The sequence below is a fragment of the Phycodurus eques genome, chromosome 14, assembly GCF_024500275.1.
Source record: "Phycodurus eques isolate BA_2022a chromosome 14, UOR_Pequ_1.1, whole genome shotgun sequence".
Taxonomy (NCBI): Eukaryota; Metazoa; Chordata; class Actinopteri; order Syngnathiformes; family Syngnathidae; genus Phycodurus; species Phycodurus eques.
In genome coordinates this window covers 15,236,395-15,256,719 of record NC_084538.1, presented here as the reverse complement: position 1 = coordinate 15,256,719, position 20,325 = coordinate 15,236,395, and the positions used below count along the sequence as shown (strand labels likewise).

The window sequence follows — 20,325 nt, the reverse complement described above, 5'->3', positions numbered from 1 at the left end:
TCTGTTGCAACACTAATTTTAGTGGCCACTTCACACCGAGAACATCTTTTTTTGAAGGCCCGCAATAGCTCAGTGTCATCATGGTCGCATAATGTGAATTAAATGTGAATCGCTCAATGAAGCAGCCAGTTGAAATACCGATTCTCATTGAACAAGGAAATGTATTGGTCCTTTCATGGCTCAAATACCTGTTGTGAACTTTGTCTTTCAACTCTTTGTGAGAGCACACCAAGTTGTGCAGAAAGTTCAGAAACCTTGAACAGTTGGACTTTCAAAAGTGTAGAGAATGTCTCATCATGCTCACGTGTAAAGATTCGAGTGCATTTTAGAATCATCCTAAAATCGCTAAAGCCTAACGTCACTAACATTTCGGGAGTGGTCTACAGTATATGAATCCTGTTGAATTTCTGCATTGTAGTACAAACATACTGCATATGTGTGATATTCATATTTATAGGCCAATTTCATCTGCCCCAATATACAGATTTAGGAAATACAATTATTATGGATTTCAGTGATTCATTTCCCGATTCATTTCATATCACGGTGAAAAAAAAAATCCTCAAAACAGTATTTTTAACAGTCCCATTCATTATGATGACCACCATCAATTCTGCTATATAAATTGACATCACTGATGAAATTTTACACTTGCCTTTTAAATGAGGGCTCACTGTATGTCCTCTCTTGCTTGTGTCACATTTTCTCTTTAAATGCAGTAACTTTAATCTGTTTGGGGTGTTGGAAATGGCTAGTGAATGACTATATATACACACACAGCTTATGCACTCTGTGTTATGATTAAATACATGCATATATTGTAGGTTTTGGCAGCTCCACACTTTTGTTCCCATCATGATGCCAATGTATTTCTTGTTGTTGTTACTAGTGTCACTGGGGGGGGGTTTGTCACGCTTAGAATATAAAGTTGTCATTTGAGTCACATTTTTGTTAAACTGTCAGCTTGTCAGGTCAGAATTGAAGCTGTCCAAATACGTACAGGTATGTTTAATAATGGTTTTTAAGACACTGGGGTTATTTTCAAATTGGTACTTGATCTCTATTCAAAGTCACAAAGGTAAAATAACATCTAGGGATTTTCTAAAAAAGATTTATAAAAAAAAAAAAAAAAAAAAAAAAAAAAAAAAAGCAAACCTCTATTTTTGATAAAAATGGTTTATTAGTGCAGAATTGTCTGATTCATCAGTTTGGGCACTGTGATACAATCTTAGAAATACTTAATCAGGGCAATTAAAAAATATAGGCATTCTTTTTTTTCTTCTTGAAATGCTATGGAATGTTTTTCCAAAAAGTGAGGGTATCCAAGAACTGTTTCTATTATAGAGAAAGAGACAGTATTTATCACTAATATGATAACCTGAGGGAGTTTCTTAAAAAATTGTTTATTACTAATTTCAAAGTACGTAAAGGTTCAGTAGCCAGGCAAAGCTATAGTATGCGTTATTTACAGACAGGAGCTGAAAAGTGCCTCCAGTTCGAACTTATGACACAGTTGAGTGCAGAAGTGCACCACTTTGGTGAACTGAGGAGAAGAAAAAAGAAAAGATCCAGTCATTCATCACATTGCTTACAAGTCCTAAATGCAGTACTGTGCATAAGTCTCAGTCCAAGCAATGCTAGAATTAACATCTAGAATGTCAGTCAGTAGAGCTCAGACAAGACATCGGCCAAAGCTGAAGTTAACAAAAGTGAAAACAATCGTGGAGATTTTTTCGTGTTTGTCCAGCTGTTATCAGGTTACTTGCTGGTCTTAGATGAGCAGTGCCTTTATGATTCCGGGGGGTACTTACTGTTTTGCTGTCAAAACACTGCTGCGAAAAAAGGTCAGCAAAACAACAACAAAACTGGTGGTGGCCGAAGAACTTTGCACAGTGCTGTATGATTAATATCTGCGGGACATTTTCTTACCGGCATCCAGTAAAAAAGCTCAGAAGAGTCCGTTGACCTGTTCAGTCTCAGGATCTAAGTCAATGTCATAGAAACACGGCCTGGTGGGCAGGCCAGGGATTGTGGGCATCTAGAAGCAAGATACATAAAATGGGCATAAACAATACGAGATGTGAATTGAGGTTATTCATAGGCTAATACGATACATAATACACAAAAACATACCGTGCCAACAAGCGGGAACAGGAAGCCTGCGCCTACACTTGCTCGAATATCTCTGATTGGCACAATGAAACCTGTGGGCACACCCTTCCTGTCCGCCTCGTGGGACAGCGACAGGTGAGTCTTTGCCATGCAGACTGGGAGGTTGCCAAAACCCTGAGGGCAAAGGAGTTAACAAAAGCATGTTTTTACCTCTGCAAAAGTGAAGTCGTATGTCTTATGAGTTTTCAGCATTACAAAACAAAATGTTAAAAAAAAAAAATATACAATTTCCACTCAACGTAGAGGAGTGTATCAAGGACAAAAGATGCAAATCCAGCTAAAGTCACAGCTCATTTGAATTCGTTAAAAACAATATTTGTATACGTACACCATTACAACCTATCAGGAGAACCCAAACACTATCTGTCAATATTGTGAGTCCTAGGTGGAAATTTTCATTCTACTGAGAGTTATTCAAGAATAAGCGCATTCATGCCCAAATTCAGATGGACCCTCCCCCATCCCTGCCTGGAGGGAAAAAGAGCAGATTAAGTGAGCTGCAGACCTGTTTGGTGTAGCGCTCCACTTTGTGCTGGGCCTCTGGGAGAAGTTCAATATCATCTGCTCCGTAGATCTTCTGGGCGATTATTCGGATCTTTTCAGCAATAGGAAGCTAATAATCAAGAAGGAATATACACAAAATTATTGGGTTGAACGCAAATGCACAAGAGCAAAGCAAAGCAAATTTATTTATATGGCGCATCTCATACACAAAGTAACTCACTGTGCTTTACATGGTTAAAATCATTTTAAAACAACAAAAAACAGTTTATCAACATTTAAAACAAAGAGAAAAATAAAAGTACAATTAAAACAGCGTACAGTGCAAGAAATATTGAAAAGTGGAAATGCTCTAAAAAGCATGAGAAAAAAGAAGAGTTTTTATTCTGGACTTAAAAACATGCACACTTGGGGCTGATGCCACTTCTGTTGGCAACTTATTCCATTTGTGTGCAGCATAATAGCTAAATGCTGCTCCATCATGTTTGCTTTGGACTCTGTGCTCCACTATTTGACCCGAGTCTGTAGATCTCAGAGCCCTACTGGGTTTAGATACCAGTAGCATTTCTTGCATGTATTCAGAACCTAAACTATTTAGTGATTTATAGACCAGGAGCAGAACTTTACATCTATTCTAAAGCTGACTGGGAGCCAGTGTAGAGACTTAAGAACTGGAGTAATATGCTGTGACCTCTTTGCTCTGATCAGAACCCTGGAGCATTCTGAATGAGCTGCAGCTGTTTAATGCTCGTTTGGGTGAGTCCAGTCAGAAGACCATTACAATAGTCAAGTCTACTTGAGATAAAAGCATGGATGAGCTTCTCCGGGTCTGCTTGGCACATGCGAAAAAGTGCCATGGGAACGCATACCTCCAAGTCGTAGAGGAACTTGAAGCTGCTCGGGGCCTCCGAGGCCTTCTGGACAGCCTTCCCCAGAGCGAGTGCACCCGCTCCACCCTCAGCCCAGTGGTTGCAACGCACGGCGTCAAAGGCCCCAGCACCTCTGGCCATGTTGCAGACCAGGTCCAGCTCCGGATCCGTGTCAGTCCTATGTAGGAACAACAATAGCATGAGGGATAAACCTTCACTCATTCAACTGGTTTAGAGACACTTCGCTCTTAGATAGGGGGGACATGAGTTCTTTTTAGATTTTTAGGAATTGAGTGGCGATACGAGTGACAATAACTTAATAAGATAACTTTTTCAAGATACAGGGTGTCTGCTTTTTTATATATATTTTTTTATTTTTTTTGCTTTGACTTGTGATACCATCGCTGTATGGTGGCAGTGAACTCAACTCACTTTTCTTCTATTAACAACATTTCTTGCAAAGACGTTTCAAGATGTTTATTGCCACTCCCAGTTGAACTTTAATCTTTAACATAAAACAAAATATTTTTGCCTTGGAAATCGTTCAGCTTAATGCCAACAAACAATGCAAAAACACCATAGATGGGTAAGCAAATAGCAACTATGTGGCAGCATTATAATCCTTTAAGTAACATATAAGTGAACACAAACAGTGCATCAACACGTGTAGACAGACATAATACTTACAGCATTCTTTATCCTCTGGGGGGGGGGAACGACTAATATTACTGTAGCTTACTGAGTTGCTTACAATAGTGGTGAAACTCTTCATTGTTTGGGTCTACATGACTGCTCCCGGTGGCCAAGTCACACACATCAGAAGGAGCCGCATTAATTTTGAGGCACAAACGGTTTCTTTATATTCCATTTCATTATATCAAAACTGTATGTTTTTATTAACATTTACAATATTGTAAAGTGATATTTTCCTAATGTTAAGGGACCACTGTAGAGTTGCACTGAAGTAGCCTAAGCGAGACACTGTAGTAATGTGTGTGTTTTTTCACTGTCCAAAGTTTTGAAGGACACCAAACAACGGTAGTATTAAGTATAATAACAAACAACAATTTGCGTTGGTCACCATTTGATAGCCAGCCGGCTTGACGGCAACAGCAGCGTGACTGAAGACTCCAGTAAAGGTCCAACAAGCAGGCGAGGCTCCTTGTAGGGTTAACCTTTTACCACCCGATTAGTTCAGTGTTCTTCTCCATGCTCCTTGTAAGTATTTTCATTTTGGATTCGTGTGTTTGACTGTTTGTCCCGTTCTATAGCAAAACGTCACTTTATAGCGATAACATTTCAACTGTACTGCTCGGTAAAGACTTAGTTTAATTAGCTCCTTGTTTCAAGGGAGGATGTACTTACTTGAAAGCATTGACAGCCACCACCACAGGCACACCAAAGTGTTTGGCATTCTCGATCTGTTTTCGCATGTTGCTGCAGCCTTTCTCCAGCAGCTCAAGGTTCTACCCATATAAACACACACCTGTTATGTTTGGTTGTTGATCAGTCTGTATTTTATTCAAGTAGGAAATACACATTAGCTTATTTTTTACATTTTGCAAGCATGAAAGAGAGAGCCCATATACTCAGTGACTGACTACTTTCGTACTGGCAGACTGTAGTAGCCCGCATCACATACTGTATTGTATTCTTCATCTGTAGTAAAGTGAGACTTCTTAGGAGTTTATGAATCTCAGATTATAATGTTCTCTCACAAATGGAAAAAAAAAATACATGATACTTACACAGCTCTGAAGGTGAGACTAAGGATAATAGTAGCCTGTGTGAGTGGAAAACATTGTCAAGCAGCAGGGTAACATTACCTCCTCAATATATTCCTTTGGTAGCGGCATCCCGGCAGTAACCTTAAAAATAAAAAACAATTTAAAGATTTAAAAAAAAAAAAAAAAAAAGAGTCACATCTATCAATTCATGTAATTAACTCATTCAAAGTCACTTTAAAAAGGCATAGACCACAGGTGTCAAACTCAAGACCTGGGAGCCAAATCCTAGCCGCCACATCATCTTATGTGGCCCGCAAAAGCAAATAATTAGTGTGAACTTCCACGATCCTCGCTAAAATATCTACCAAAATTTTAAATTGTCATATGTAATAAATAATGAGATATTGCAAGCATTTTTTTTCGTTACCAAAATCTTTTTACAGTAACTTGATAGGCGTGGGAGGGTTTAGGAATAACCCTGTTTAACATTAAAGGGTGGCGGCACGGTGGAAAAACTGGTTAGCACGTCTGCCTCAGAGTTCTGAGGAACCGGGTTCAAATACGGCCTCACCTGTGTGGCGTTTTCATGTTCTCCCCATGCCTGTGTGGGTTTTCTCTGGGTACTCCGGTTTACTCCCACATTCCAAAAACATGCATGGTAGGTTAATTGTGGACTCTAAATTACCCGTAGGTGTGAATGGTTGTTTGTTTATATGTGGCCTGCGATTGGCTGGCGACGAGTTCAGGGTGTACCCCGCCTCTTGCCCAGACTCAGCTGGGATAGGCTCCAGCACGCCCACCACCAAAGTGAGGATAAGCGTTATGGAAGATGATTGAATGAATGACCGTTAAAGGGTGCGGGAATCCAACGCCGTACCTTACAATATCTTTTGTATTTCACAAGGACCGACTGCGCATGTCAAACATTTAACGAGTAGACGATGCACCTGAAACCAGATCTTGCTAAAATGAGACAACCAGAGATAAACAAATCCATTTTTCTCAGCCTTAACTGTATATTACTTATCCTACTCATCTAAAAATATATACATATCATTTTTTTATATATTCACTATAATATTTTATTTTTATTATTTCGCTTTTGTCCTGTATATATGAATATGTAGAAAATGTTGGTAAGAAGTATGAAGACAAGATTTTAAAAAATAAAATAAAATAAAATAAAATAAAATAAATGAATAAGGGGTTGAGGGAAAACACACCGTCGGACCTCCGCCGTGCATCTTGAGGGCTCGGACAGTGGCCACCAAAACCACCACATGGGGTCTCAGGCCGGAGTATCGACACTTGATGTTGAAGAACTTCTCCATCCCAATGTCAGCACCAAAGCCAGCCTCTGTTACTGTTTGGCAAAGGCACAATGGATGCAAGAACAAAGTCAATCCAATTCAAAACTAGAGAGTACACAGAATCATTGTGGCTAGAATAAATTAGGATACACACAAGATAAGCATTAACTTCACCACTTACCAACAAAGCCCTCTGGTCCAACCAGTTTCAAAGCAATTTTATCAGCCAAGATGGAGGAGTTGCCGTGGGCGATGTTGGCAAAAGGGCCCGCGTGGACAAAAACAGGGGTTCCCTGTTGAATTGGATGACTCAAATGAGACTCAAAACATAATTAAGTTGAGTCGTCTGCACGCGCCTCTCTTTTTCCACAAAAGTCCACGCTCAAGTCATAAAACACTTAGCAGCAGGTAGTAGTATCGTGTTACACCCACCTCCAAAGTCTGCATGAGATTTGGCTTGATGGCATCTTTCATTAGCACAGTTAAGGCACCACACACACCCTATAAAAGACAGAAAAATATAACACTAAAGCTTAACAACATTGCCCGTCATGTTGTCACTGGTTATTGTGTATTAGTTGTCTTATCGTGATGAATGAATTAATGCTGACTATTCCCAATGGGATTAATAAAGTATCTATCTACTGCATGCACGGCATGAAAATGAACAGTGGTACCTTGAGTTAGGAGTTTATTCTGTACTTGACCCCTAACTTGTATTAATTAATTTACTTGTATTTCAGAATCAATTTTCCCCATTTAAATACATTTTAAAGTGAGTGTTCTGTTCCAGCCCCGCAAAACCCTCCATAATTGTTTGTTACATTTTTAATAAAGGAACATAGCACTGTATTGTAAAATACAAAGATAAAAACATGAGAATACAAGAAACAAACTGGTTTAATGAAGTTTAATTAAGCTGAAAGTCACACAGTAGTAAAGTGGTGTACCATTGCGTCGACTTGTTTCTTTAATGGGGGCATGGCCTAGTGAGTGACATCAGGAGGTCTGACTCCGGCCATTTGCCACACGATTAACATCTGCTCCCTGCTCCTTGCGAATGTGATCATTTTCTGTGTGCGTGTTTGGCCGATTGTTCTGTTAAATAAACGGCTGAAAGTGGATCGGTCAGTGTGGTTCTTCCCCCGCCCCATTCACTCGAACAGCAGTTCATCTGAAGTTCGCTCACAAGTCAACTTTTGGCTCAAACACAAAGCAAGGAAATAAATCAAATCAACCAAGCGACATGTCATAACTAAAAAAAAAAATTCATAAATTGGGGCACCCGTAAGTCAAGGTACCACTGTATTATTATTTTGAGTCACTGAATGTTCCTGACCAGGTCTTCGGTGGTGATGGGCTGTCCACAACGGCTGGTGGCCACCACCATTTTGGCTAGCCGCTCACGCATGTCCTCCAGGCTGCTGGTGAGGGCGAGCACTGCCATGATTTCACTGGCCACTGTGATGTCAAACTGGGCCTGGAGGATAACAGAGACAGAGAAAAATGCATATTCCTTATTGTATAACAATGCTTCCTGATTTACTCCTCAATTACCTCATTTTCTGTCATTGCATATATGCACAATCATCAGCCGCAACAACAGACACACCTCCACTACCTAATGATTTACAATAAAAGAGCTTTTTTTTTTTTTTTTTTTTTTTAAACAAAAAGGTAAAATTCAGTTTTGAGAGGTGTTCAATTAACATTTATGACAAGCAGTTTCTAATTAGGTATCAATTATCAAATAATACAGTGAAGGCATATTTTGTTCTTAAATTATCTCATTGGATTGTGCAATTGTACCTCATGAAGTGTGCATTGAGTGCGCATTGTTATGCAGCATTTTCCAATTAGCTCCCCCCAAGAATGAGTTTGGGTTCTTCGGCTAAATCAAATGCTTAAAATAGTAATTTTTTAATCATTCAGATGTTGCATTGCTTCCTTACATAGCTGCTACCACTTGCTGTTTTCGGTTTACCTCTCTTGTATAGCCCTTTTCAGTCGGCGACTGTCCAATCGTGATCTTCCGGAGGAATCGATCATTGGTATCGAGTACTAGAGGTACAGAAAAAACACATAACAATTGGATGAATGTACATGAAGTTGCTTATTTACAACACAATTGGTTTACAGGATGAGGATAATAATACTTCTGGTATGTTCTCACCTCGCTGCCATGTCACTGAGCTAGGGTCAATGTCCAAACGGGCAAAGCGAGTGATCTCATCCTCAGTCAGAGTGGTGGGATCCTTTTTGTCGATGCCTAGTTTCTAAAAGGAAAACCACAAAGCATGAATGTGAAAGCACTGAACTCAAACAAGACACACCGAATGAGAACCAATGAAGCTATTTAGATCAAGTACCTTGAGTCTGTTGATCTGGACCGCGGAGAACTTCCTCTGTCCTCCACTGAGAGGGACCAAGCGATTGTACAGAGCCTTAATAGACACAGGGAAACAAAGACAGCAGCGATTCACGTTATTATTCAAAAAAAAAAATAACATGCTAAAAAAGAGAGGCGCAACCTTGTCACTTTGCGTGGCCTCATGGAACATGCGGGCATCAATGGCAGCAGCCACCAAGTTGTTGGACGCTGTGATCGCATGAATGTCCCCAGTGAGATGGAGGTTGAACTAAAATGAAAACACTAATTATTTATTAAATATAATATATGCACACGATCAGGATTTTTGGGGCTGATCACCGATCAGCAAGTTTAAAAAAACGATAACCGATCACCCATCCGATCACAAGATGGACCAATGTGTCTGTATACATGACTTGTTCATTTATTGTATGTGCTTGTGTACTGTATACTGAGTAACTTCAAAATTATTCTCGTGCATTTTAGACGAAAGTCAAAACATCAATGACCTCTAGCATCATTCAAGGATTGGCCACTGACATACTGTAAGTTTAGGTCACATCAACATTACAACATGACAGAAATAATGGGTTCTAACTTAATGTAACTAAATTACTTTATTGCAATTACATTACTTTAACAAATACAGTTAATGTCATGCTTACTCTAACTTTCTCACTGTATATGGGTGGGTGTTGTCCAGAGTTTGCGTCCGTTTGGCTTTTCCTTTTTTTTTTTTGCCATGCTGCTACGCGGCATGCTCCTCCTTGTGTACGTTCTTCAGGTGCCCGATCAAATTGATTGTGTTGAAGCATTTAGATGATGTTCCCCACAATGTACTTCAGTTCTGCACAGACTGCAAATAACTTACGTGTTGCTTGTCTGCGACACCGTAAAATAGTCCCATACCGACGACGTGTTTTTTTCCACTGACATGATTGAAAAAAAACTTCATTGGCCGTCAGATAGTTACAGTACTATGCCACAAGACAAGGCTAAAAAGAAACTAGCTTTTGGAATCATACGCGATGGCGACACGGAGTAAAGGTCTTTTGCAGAGCCAATTGATGACGTCGGATGGGATTGGCAAATTATGACGTGAGACATACATGCACAAGCACGCACATCACGCACGCACACACACAGTATATAAATGAGATGTGCCAGGAAAGTTTCAGTACTGATGCCACAAAAGATATAGGCTATTTCAAACCAAAACCACGAGTCTCCCCCTTCAATGTGGGCCAGCATGTCAACATCTACGAAACGTTTGCTTTGATCAGTCCGTCAGAAGATGCGAGAGTTGTGGCAGGACAAATTGTGACTGCCTTAGCATGACGATGTGCCTGCTCACAATGGCCTGACAATTCTAAACACCTTCAGGAAGCTGTCAACCCTACTCGCTATCCGCAGTAGGGTTGGGTTCCCATCCCCTGTACTGTACTTATTTTGTTCAACTGGCAGTTAGAGTCTCGAAGTGCAGTACCTCTTCCATTGGTATGACTTGAGAATATCCCCCTCCTGCAGCACCACCTGTAGACACAAAGCAAAACTGAAGTATAAAATGCAAAACCAAATCTCAGCAGCATCTCAAGTTATTCAAAGATCACCTTTAATGCCAAACGTGGGTCCTTGCGAAGGTTGACGGACGTTAGCAAAAACATTTAGCTTCATGTGGGCGCCAAGTGCTTGGACCAGACCAATGGTGGTGGTGCTCTTTCCCTCCCCCAATGGAGTCGGTGTAATACTACACGTAGAAAATCAGAGAAACCCGTAGAAGAGTGAGACGCAAAAAGTGCCATGGCACATTAATACGTCGTGAGAGATCATCAGGTGTGCCACGGGAAATTTGGTCATTTCACTTAATTAGGAAAAAAAATGTTTACTACAAATAATGTATCGTCCTCTATCTATCTATCTATCTATCTATATATATATAGTGACAGGCGGAATAATTAAATGCTCTTCCACTTGATGGCAGAAGGTACATAATTAACCCGTCCATCTACTTTTTGTAACATTTGTGTTTGGTGGTGTGCTATGGGAATTTTTCCTAATTGTAAATATGTGCCTTGGCTCAATAAAAGGTTCAGAAACACTGCCGTAAACCATCCAGTCACACCATTAGGTATACAGTGAATAATGAGATCCAATATGAGAGCTCTATCAAAAAGACTCTGTTTTGATTCACACTGTCAGAGAGGTATTAATTTAACGTACAATATGACACTGTTGCAGGAAAAAACTAATACTATCTTTATGGTAAACTGCACCTTACTTTAACTTCACTCCTTTTCTTTTGTTTAAAAACACCAACAGTTTTCATATGCACAAAGGGCAATAAGCAAGGTAAGAATCGAATTGCCCGGTGTGACTACTTTGGTTTATTGTACTAATTTAAATTAATGTATGAAAATAAATGGCACCTTGTCAGTAATCAGGAGGCACAGCAACAGTTTTCATTGCAAGTGGGTTCAAACCATAACGCTCCGTACTCAAAACCAAGCTACTTATTACAGTGTGTTAAGGTAATATACCTGCAAATCTTGTACCTTGAACCGTGCATATTTGCGAACAAGTCTTAAAGTTACTTTTAAATTTTAAAATGTATTTTAGGCTAACGACAGGATAACTGTGTGGTACACTTGAGGTACGGACAAGTAAACATTTTCACTACATGAATCACCAATCTTTAGATACGTAATGTCGAGGGGGTAAAGGTACAGCCTACCCAGTGACCACCACATATTTGCCGTTAGGTTGTGCCTGCAGTCGTTTGATGATTCTCAGTTGCACCTTGGCCTTGGTTTTACCATATAGGTCGACCTCATCTGCGAGCAGACCCACTTCTTTTGCTAGATGGTCAATAGGCTTTGGCACACACGAGCGAGAAATCACAATGTCGCTGTGAGAGTACAAAGATGACAAAAACTTGACTAAAAATGTTAAGCAAAGATTAAAACCACATCAGATTGCCTGTGGATAAATGTTTTTTTTTGTTGTTGGTGCAGATTAAGTGACAAACCTTGGCACGGGTTTCTGGAGCTTGAGTTTGGTATAAGAAATACTCCACCTCCCTGGTTGATGGCTCTCCAAGAAACGCTTTGCACTCAGCACTGTGTTCTAAACACACACAAAGACAAAAATCACTGATATTGAAACGGTACATCTACTGCAGGTTACACTCCAAAATAAAACAATTCAATTCAGTAGTTGCCCAACTGGTCAGTAAACATTTACTTTACCGCCATCAGCATAGCCACTGTCATGGGTCCCACACCTCCAGGCACTGGCGTGATGAAGCTTGCTTGTTCTTTGGCCGAGCTGTAGTGTACGTCACCCACAACCCGCTTGCCATTGGGTTTGCTCTCATCTGCAGCACAAAAAAATTATTAATATAGCACACACCCACAAAAAAGGAAACAACCAAGCTGAAAATTTGAAGGAAAGGAACCTGGAATGAGATTGATGCCACAATCTATGACTACTGCTCCTTTCTTTATCCATTCTCCTTTCACCGTCTCTGCTTTCCCAATGCCAACAACGAGGATGTCTGCCTTGCCAACCTGGATGCAAGCATAAGAATCTAATTGTTTGTAAGTATAAGAATTGTATTGTAATTATCAGCAAGTAATGTTTCTGACTGTGGACCATGGTCACAGATTTGGAGGTGCTGATTTACATCCCAGCTGCAAACCGTTCCAGCGAGAGTTGTCGATCAGGGCTTGATGAAGCCATCAGAACCACATCATCTGCAAAAAGCAGTGACGTGATACTGATGTCACCAACCCGGACACCCTCAAAACCCCGGCTGCCCGTAGAAATTCTGTCCATCAAGGAACAGAATCAATGACAAAGGGCAGCCTTGGCGGAGTCCAACTCTCACTGGAAACAAATCCGACTTACTGGCGGCAATGCGGACCAGACTCTGACACTGGTCGTAGAAGGATCGAACAGCTCATATCAGGGACACGGTTAAACGCCCTCTTCAAGTCTTGAAAACACATGTAGACTGGTTTGGCAAACTCCCATGCGCCCTGGAGGACCCTAACGAGGGTGTAGAGCTGGTCCACTGTTCCACGGGCAGGACGAAAACTACACTGCTCCTCCTGAATGTGAGATTCAACTTCCTGACGGAACCTTTGAATAGACCTTAGCAAGGAGGCTGATGAGTGTGATCTCCCTATAGTTGGAACACAGCCTCCTTCTTAAAAAGGGGGACCACCACACTGGTCTGCCACTCCAGAGGCACTGTCCCCGATGTCCACACGATGTTGCAGAGGCGTGTCAAACATGACAGCCCCACAATATCCAGAGCCTCTAGGAACTGAATGAGATCCACCCCTGTGGCCCTGCCACCAGAGATAGAAGAACACACCTCAGAGTCCCCTTCTTCGTGGGAAGGTGGAACTAAGAAGATCTTCCAAGTATTCGGTCCACCGACTCACAACGTCGCGAGTTGAGGTCAACAGCACACCGTCCCCACTATACACAGTGTTGATGGTGCACTGCGGCTGCCTGGAAGTCGTTCTCCATGGCCTCACCGAACTCCTCCCATCTCCGATGACACGACCACAAAGTTGATCATCGAACTCCGGCCTAGGGTGTCCTGGTGCCAAGTGTACTTGTGGCCACCCTTATGTCTGAACATTGTGTTCGTTATGGACAATACATGACAAGCACAGAAGTCCAATAACAGAACACCACTTGGGTTCTGGTTGGGGTGGGGCTAATCCTCCCAGTCACGCCCCTCCAGGTCTCACTGTCATTGCCCATGTGAACGTTGAAGACCCCCAGCAGAACGAGGGAGTCCCCATTGGGAGTGCTCTCCGGCACCCCCTCTAAGGACTACAAAAAGGGTGGGTACTCTGAACTCCTGTTTGGTGCATAGGCACAAACAACAGTCAGGACCCATCCCTCCACTCGAAGGCGGAAGGAGGATACCCTCTCGTCCACCGGGGTAAACCCTAACGTGCAGACACCGAGTCAGGAGCAGTAAGTATGCCCACACCTGCTAAACAGCAAATTAAAAAATACATTATAATTGACCAGTTTTAATGGAAAACAAACTGCTAAATTATTGCACTCAATGGGCCAGATTATAGACAAAACAGGTAGAATGGCCATATTTTTCTGACATGTAGCAGTTGTTACCTCTTCAGCCAATTCCACAGTTTTGGAATGACATGTGGTGACGGTGGCGTGGTTCCACAGCAGAAGGTCATGCATTGGCGCGCCTACAATCTTGCTACGACCAATCACGACGGCTCGTTTCCCTGCCACTGACACACCTGCAAGGAAGTAGCAGAGGAAAGAGAGATTGTTTGTTGCTGTTGGTATATGGTGAAAGCCACTTTAAGCATATCATCTTGCACGGTTTACCAGTCTCTCTGATCAGTTCCATACAGCCATTTGGAGTGCAAGGGATGAAGCAGTCCTTCAGGTCTCCGCGAGACAGCTTTCCAGCATTTATGCTTGTAAGCCTTGAAACAGACAAGACACAAACATATCAGGGCACTTACTAGAACCTTATTGTTCACTTTCATAGATCCTGCATAAAGGATTGCAAAATTCCAGGGATATTTAAAGTTTGAAAAGTTCCATGTCAATTTATAGGAATTAATGTCAACAAACAGTAAATACAGTACAGGGAACGGAAATGTTTGATCGAACACAGCATAATCTTGGCTAACACAAATCAGTAAATTCAGGAAGATTTCGACCTTGCACCATGTATCCCTTTGTCCCACGCACACAGCTCACAACTTACTTCAAGGTTATTGAGGCAAAACCCCACGGGGGCAGTAACAGAAACTGTGTTCAAAATCATGTTTTCTGTTTATCAAGTAGTTTCCACAAATAAAACATCCGTTCATCCATCTATTTTCTACCATTTATCTTATTCAGGGGCACAGGAAAGCAGGAGCCTAGCCAAGCTACTGTAACTGTGGGCAGAAAACAACCCAGACTGGTTGACCAGGGAATCACAGGGAACACATTTTAGAAATGTAATGAAAAAATTTTTTAAGAATGGAACATGTGCCAAATTCCTTTGCTAGGATTTCAGTACACTTTCCACCCTTTTTTAATCCCATCTGAACATGAAGGTAATTTGGTTATTAAGAGCCATGCATTATTACCTGAGAAGGTATTTAAATATTAATGCCTTTATTGGACAAATGGCATTGATAACAACAGGTGAACAAGCAAAATTATTCTGAACACATACCAAAATGTAATCTATTATTCACAGGCTCGATCTTTCTAGACGGATTTGTGAAATTTAGTTCAGTGAAAATAACTCCTGGATTCACATCTTTCTGGATCTGCATCTGATTTATTTATTTATTGGGGGCGGGGTTAACGTAATCCTGATAACTAACAAACAGCTAACTGAATCATTTAAGAGATAGTTAACAATGCTGTGCTTACCCATCTACATCCTTCTCTGGTGCCACAGCGTTAGTCACCATCTCTGTGTCGATCTTGTGGCCTGAGTCTAAAGGCAACTGGACGATGAGCCCGTGGACAGAAGAATTCTCATTCACCTCTGTGATACTGTGAAGAATCTGAAAGAAAAAAAAAATTTGGTTTTCCATTCTGTCCCACATTTTATTAAAGCATCGGCAGCCTAATGTAGATCTAAAGGTTTACTTCTGTTGACATTCAAGGCATCCTCCTCACCTCTTCCTCAGTTGCAGTGCTGGGAAGTTTCAAGTGTGTGGCATTTATTCCAATCTACAAATAGGACATGTTAGATGTGACTGCAGACAACATACAGGACAAGTGAGGTGGGAATGAAAACACGTGCCTCAGATGCAGCTTTCAGTTTCATGCCAATATAGAGATTGGAATCATCACGATCTCCAACCTGTAGAGACAAGCAGCATTGCTTTTTCAATGACGGAAAATTGACTTCTGTCATACAAATCGATTTTTACTGTCCAAAAAAGCATAAGGTTTCAAGTTTGACAACACAAAAACTTGTTTTTCTGCGATTTGAAATTTGAATCACAGATAGACGGCCTCGTGAATGTAACACCCAATCAAATATGCCATGTCGTATCACAAGAGCTTTCACAACAAAAATTAAGTTCTCACAGCATGAAACTAGATCCAGCCATCCGTCACCGAGCCATACCAGCTGAAATCCACAAGGGCAGTCAATGAATGGGGCGATCATTAACTAACTCTCCTTTATTTCTCACCTCTTTCCTCTCTTTGTATTAGTATAATATAGCTACAGCGTTCGCTTCTTCCTATCACACCATGTTGTTTTCGGTTCCATGAAAAAAATAATACAGTACAATTATGCGGTGCCTCAAAACATTGTTTCCCAATTCTCCAGTTCATCTGCGTTCGGTCGTGTCACATGGTGTGCAGCGGGGCTAAAGTATTACCTGCTAGCCACCTCCGGGAGACAGACAGATTGCATAGAGGAGCAAACGGCAAATCATGTTGTCATATTTGATCAACTAAGAAGTGAATAAATCAGCTGATTAATAACCTGTAAAATCACAAGACCAGGTTGGAAGTTGGGGTCCTGAAGCTTCATCTGCTCAACATCCTTCTTCAAGCTCTCCCTCACCTGCCTGAGAAAAAGAAACACAGAAAAAGTTACTTGTTTTACTTACTTTGTTGCAGAGCAAATTTTTATTACTATACTATACGTATATAATTCATTGCATTGTTTTAATTACGTACGTATGTACTGCATGTATGTATGTATGTACAGTGGTGGGAAAAAGTGTTGATGGGGAACATTTAAGTATGACAAACAAACAAAAACAAAATAAATCAGGAAGGGGCAAAACTTTCACGTGTGTGTGTGTGTGTGTGTGTGTGTGTGTGTGCGCGCGCGCACTAATTTAACTGCACTGAACGTGATGCTGCACGAGCTGCACACAAGACCTTTATCGGCTCTTGATTATACATGCATGTCACCATTTACTCATACCAAGTTAGGAGGGAAATAGCCATCTTGTGCGGGCTATAAATGTGAATAAAACCACAAGGTAGTTGTTTTATTTTAAAGATAATGTCAAACATTAGGTGCTCACCAAAATGTATTGGGAACATCCTTCGATGAATACCTACCCATAATTAATTGAGAAACTTGCACACATACCCACAATAATGAAAACACAACCTCCAGAACAGAAATGATATAGGTAAAAATGTTGTTCAAGTAAAGAGTAAAAGGTCACCCTGTTTGCATTTTTTTTTTTTTTTTTTTTTTTTATTCTGATAACAAGAAAAGGAAACTGGAATTTGAGGGGTTGTGCAAATGTGAGTTGAGTGAGTTTAAAGCATCTAAAGCAAGAATTAAAGTGTAAACTAGATGTGTTTCAGTATGGATGTAAATTATGGAACAATTCTGAGTTTGTGTAGCTCTCTGTTTGGTTTCAGAAAAGCCTTAAAAAGTATAATAGGACTGTAATTTTGGGTTCATGCTTTGTTGCTTTTGCTGATTTGTTACATATTCTGTTTTTTTTTTTCTCTCAATTGTATTGTATTGTAGTATGGTTGAAATAAACATTCATTCAGCAATTGAATGTTTCATGGAAAAAGTATGATTTCAAAAGGCAAATCTCCCTTTAAAAATAAAGGCCAATAAGGTAGAGTGAATAGTATGCCAGATTGTGTCATGCTTTCTGAGGGGTGAATATAAAGCCTCTCTGTACAGTTCCTTTGTATTAAATTATCAGCTAATGGGGCATGGCTGTCCGGTCTTGTGACTGGCACATGCAACATGATGTTCTGAGTTTCAGAAGGGATTAGTTACAACTATTCCTTTGTGATACATTTCAATATCAAACGTTATGTTGTGACAGACATCGCAGACAAATGTTGCTTAAATAAACCATCTGAGGTTACCTGACCAAGAGGACAAAGATCAGATCACAACTACACCAGGTTGTTACACAATATATTGCAGCATGTTCAATCACTTGTTGCACAGTAGTCTCTGTGGGAGTCAGTATTGCATAACAGATTTTTTATCAAATATGCCTCGAGAGGGCAATCCTCATCAGATTATGAACACGTTTACAGTACATCTGACTTAATTCATTCACGTGGTTTGCACGTTGCTCAAGCAGACTCCGCAATTTACACATTAAAAATCATTCTGCAAAGGTAGTTTGAACAAATGCAGAATATTTGCAGGTCGAAGGCGCAATATAACATTTGAGCCGTGCTGAAGTAGTCATGAAGTAGAGTTATTCATTTGGCTATTTAGCAGCCTGTGTATCCAACACACATGACCGTGAGGCGTTTAGCTGGTTAATTCAGGATTGCCATAAACATGAATTGGGGGAAAGAAAGAACAAACAGACTTACGCCGAAACCTCCTTCCCACTTATGACGTGTGCTGGCATCTTGGTGGGTTGACAGAGCGTTCAAATGTCGTTCGTCGTACACACGCTGCTTTCCAAATAGATGCCCCAAAACTTTTGAGACGTAAAGTGAAGAGAGTGACGTAAAGCACTGCTTCAGACCTCAGGATTGTACTTACTTTGACCAATGAGCGTGATGACAGGAGAAAGAGGCGGGGTCATGGGCAAACTGTCAATCCTTGAAAACCAATTGTGTGGTTGTTTTAGCACACCAGCAGATTCCATCCGCCAATCAAATCCCTCTATTCGGTCTTTCCAACCAACCATTTGTGCACAGGCAAAGGGGTGTTTCTTCAATGGCAGGGTAGGGTCAGTAGATGGCGTTACTGCTTTTAAAACCAAGAACCTCGAGTTATTTTTGTAATTTAAAAAATAATAATAATAATTGCAAGTGTTTGTGCGTATGCTCTGTGGGTAAGTATCTTAAATAGTATAGTTGTACGTACTTCTTTACAATATATTCGACAACAAGACAAGCGGTTACTACATTGAGTCGTTAAATGTTAAACATTAAGAATTACAGAGAGAAATGGAGAGTATAGGTGGTGTGTTTCGAATGACACTGTTGAGCTACAAATGCTCCAACAATGAACAAATTCTACAGTTTGAAAGGTCAAATTTGAGAGCGGCTGCCAGTTTACTGAGTTGGCCGACCTCAGCGCTATTTAAAAAAAAAAAAAAAAATCTCAATCATATTGATGAAAATCTCACACAGTTGTCACTTCAGCAGGCATTTGCAGTGACACTTTACAGAAACATACTTTACAATATAACTCATTGCGCAATGTACGTTGTAGATAGTCGCTAGCTCAGTGCTTCCCAACCTTCCTTGAGCCGAGGCATCTATCTTCCATAAGAAAAATCACACATTCCTCAGGGCTACAATAAATGTCAGGTTACAACATTAGCAAAGCATGCGGATGTGCACCTCCAGGAGTAGCTTATCATTCATATCATGTACAGGTATATGTGAATTCTTTACCTTAATAACTATGTCAACAATGGAATCCCCACGCAGCCCTGTGAGATTCCTTAAAGTGACCCCATTCACTCAGCTGTGGACAAATTCTTCTGGCCCAAGCTGTTACTCTACACAGAATGTAGAACTGTTGTTTATTGACAATTAGACTTAGGGAGTTCGCTTAGAGCAGGGGTATCAAACTCATTTTTGTCGCGGGCCACATCGTAGTTATGGTTTCTCTTGGAGGGCCGTTATGGCTGTGAACCCATTTGAATGTATGATTGCCTCATATTATTACATATACACATTGATGGATAACTACTTTTCAAATCAGAAGCTAGTAAAAACTGTTTGTTTGGGACTTTTTCGCTGGGTGTGGGGCCACTCACTTATTGCGACAAATAACTCATGAATATCCTAATTGCTTGGGTATCCCCTCACCCACACTCTCATCCTATATACTTTTATAATTTACATTGTCACTCCCACCACACTTCAGTTGTACAGCTGGGTTCACGACCCTTGTCCTGCATGCTTCTTCTCCAGTCCTTGTCCTTCCTTCACAGGGTGTAGCACTACTGCCTCATACAACACTCTAGAACAATGAAACATTAGATATATGTAATGATTTACTTTTCTCATCTTGTTTACAATTAGTGCTTTGTCTTTTGTCTTCTGTTCTCGCTCCCCTCTAGAAACGTTGTTCTGATCGACTCTGATTCTCAATAAATATCAATTATAATATGAAGAAACCACAGCAGCAGCTTAAAAACTCCACTGTGACAGTAAAACTGTTCCAGCATAAAAGGGATACAGATCCTCCATTCTGCTTGACCTAACAGGACCAAAACAAAATGTTTACTTGTCATGGTCAATCATAGTTAGGGTTAGTAATATACAGTAATATGAACAAATGACAGTACTACTAAATGTGCATTATAAACAGCTTCCAACCACTTACATTCTGACAATATCTTTAAGATGCTATTAAATGGAAAGCTACTGCTTTTTTAGTA

General features: G+C 40.6%; 1 protein-coding gene across 4 annotated transcripts; it reads right to left on the bottom strand.

Moving 5' to 3' along the window:
* Nucleotides 1-1,162: 1,162 nt before the first annotated feature.
* mthfd1b (methylenetetrahydrofolate dehydrogenase (NADP+ dependent) 1b) lies at nucleotides 1,163-18,421 on the bottom strand. Of its 4 annotated transcripts, none has more exons than XM_061696819.1 (28): nucleotides 18,293-18,421; nucleotides 16,458-16,542; nucleotides 15,762-15,821; nucleotides 15,635-15,688; nucleotides 15,383-15,519; nucleotides 14,333-14,433; nucleotides 14,105-14,241; nucleotides 12,405-12,516; nucleotides 12,196-12,323; nucleotides 11,976-12,073; nucleotides 11,682-11,855; nucleotides 10,561-10,697; nucleotides 10,437-10,483; nucleotides 9,111-9,218; nucleotides 8,949-9,023; nucleotides 8,753-8,855; nucleotides 8,564-8,640; nucleotides 7,919-8,059; nucleotides 7,012-7,080; nucleotides 6,761-6,872; nucleotides 6,493-6,632; nucleotides 5,369-5,410; nucleotides 4,908-5,008; nucleotides 3,543-3,720; nucleotides 2,678-2,785; nucleotides 2,134-2,286; nucleotides 1,930-2,038; nucleotides 1,163-1,832 (listed from the first exon to the last, which is right to left on the bottom strand). In XM_061696819.1, exons 1-27 carry the CDS (start codon nucleotides 18,328-18,330, stop codon nucleotides 1,949-1,951), a joined length of 2,805 nt encoding a protein of 934 aa, XP_061552803.1. In that variant the 5' UTR covers nucleotides 18,331-18,421; the 3' UTR covers nucleotides 1,163-1,832; nucleotides 1,930-1,948. The 4 variants fall into 4 exon arrangements, with proteins under 4 accessions (XP_061552803.1, XP_061552804.1, XP_061552802.1 ...); XM_061696820.1 differs by having other exon boundaries at nucleotides 1,163-1,829; XM_061696818.1 differs by having other exon boundaries at nucleotides 1,163-1,543.
* Between the last annotated feature and the right edge of the window lie 1,904 nt (nucleotides 18,422-20,325).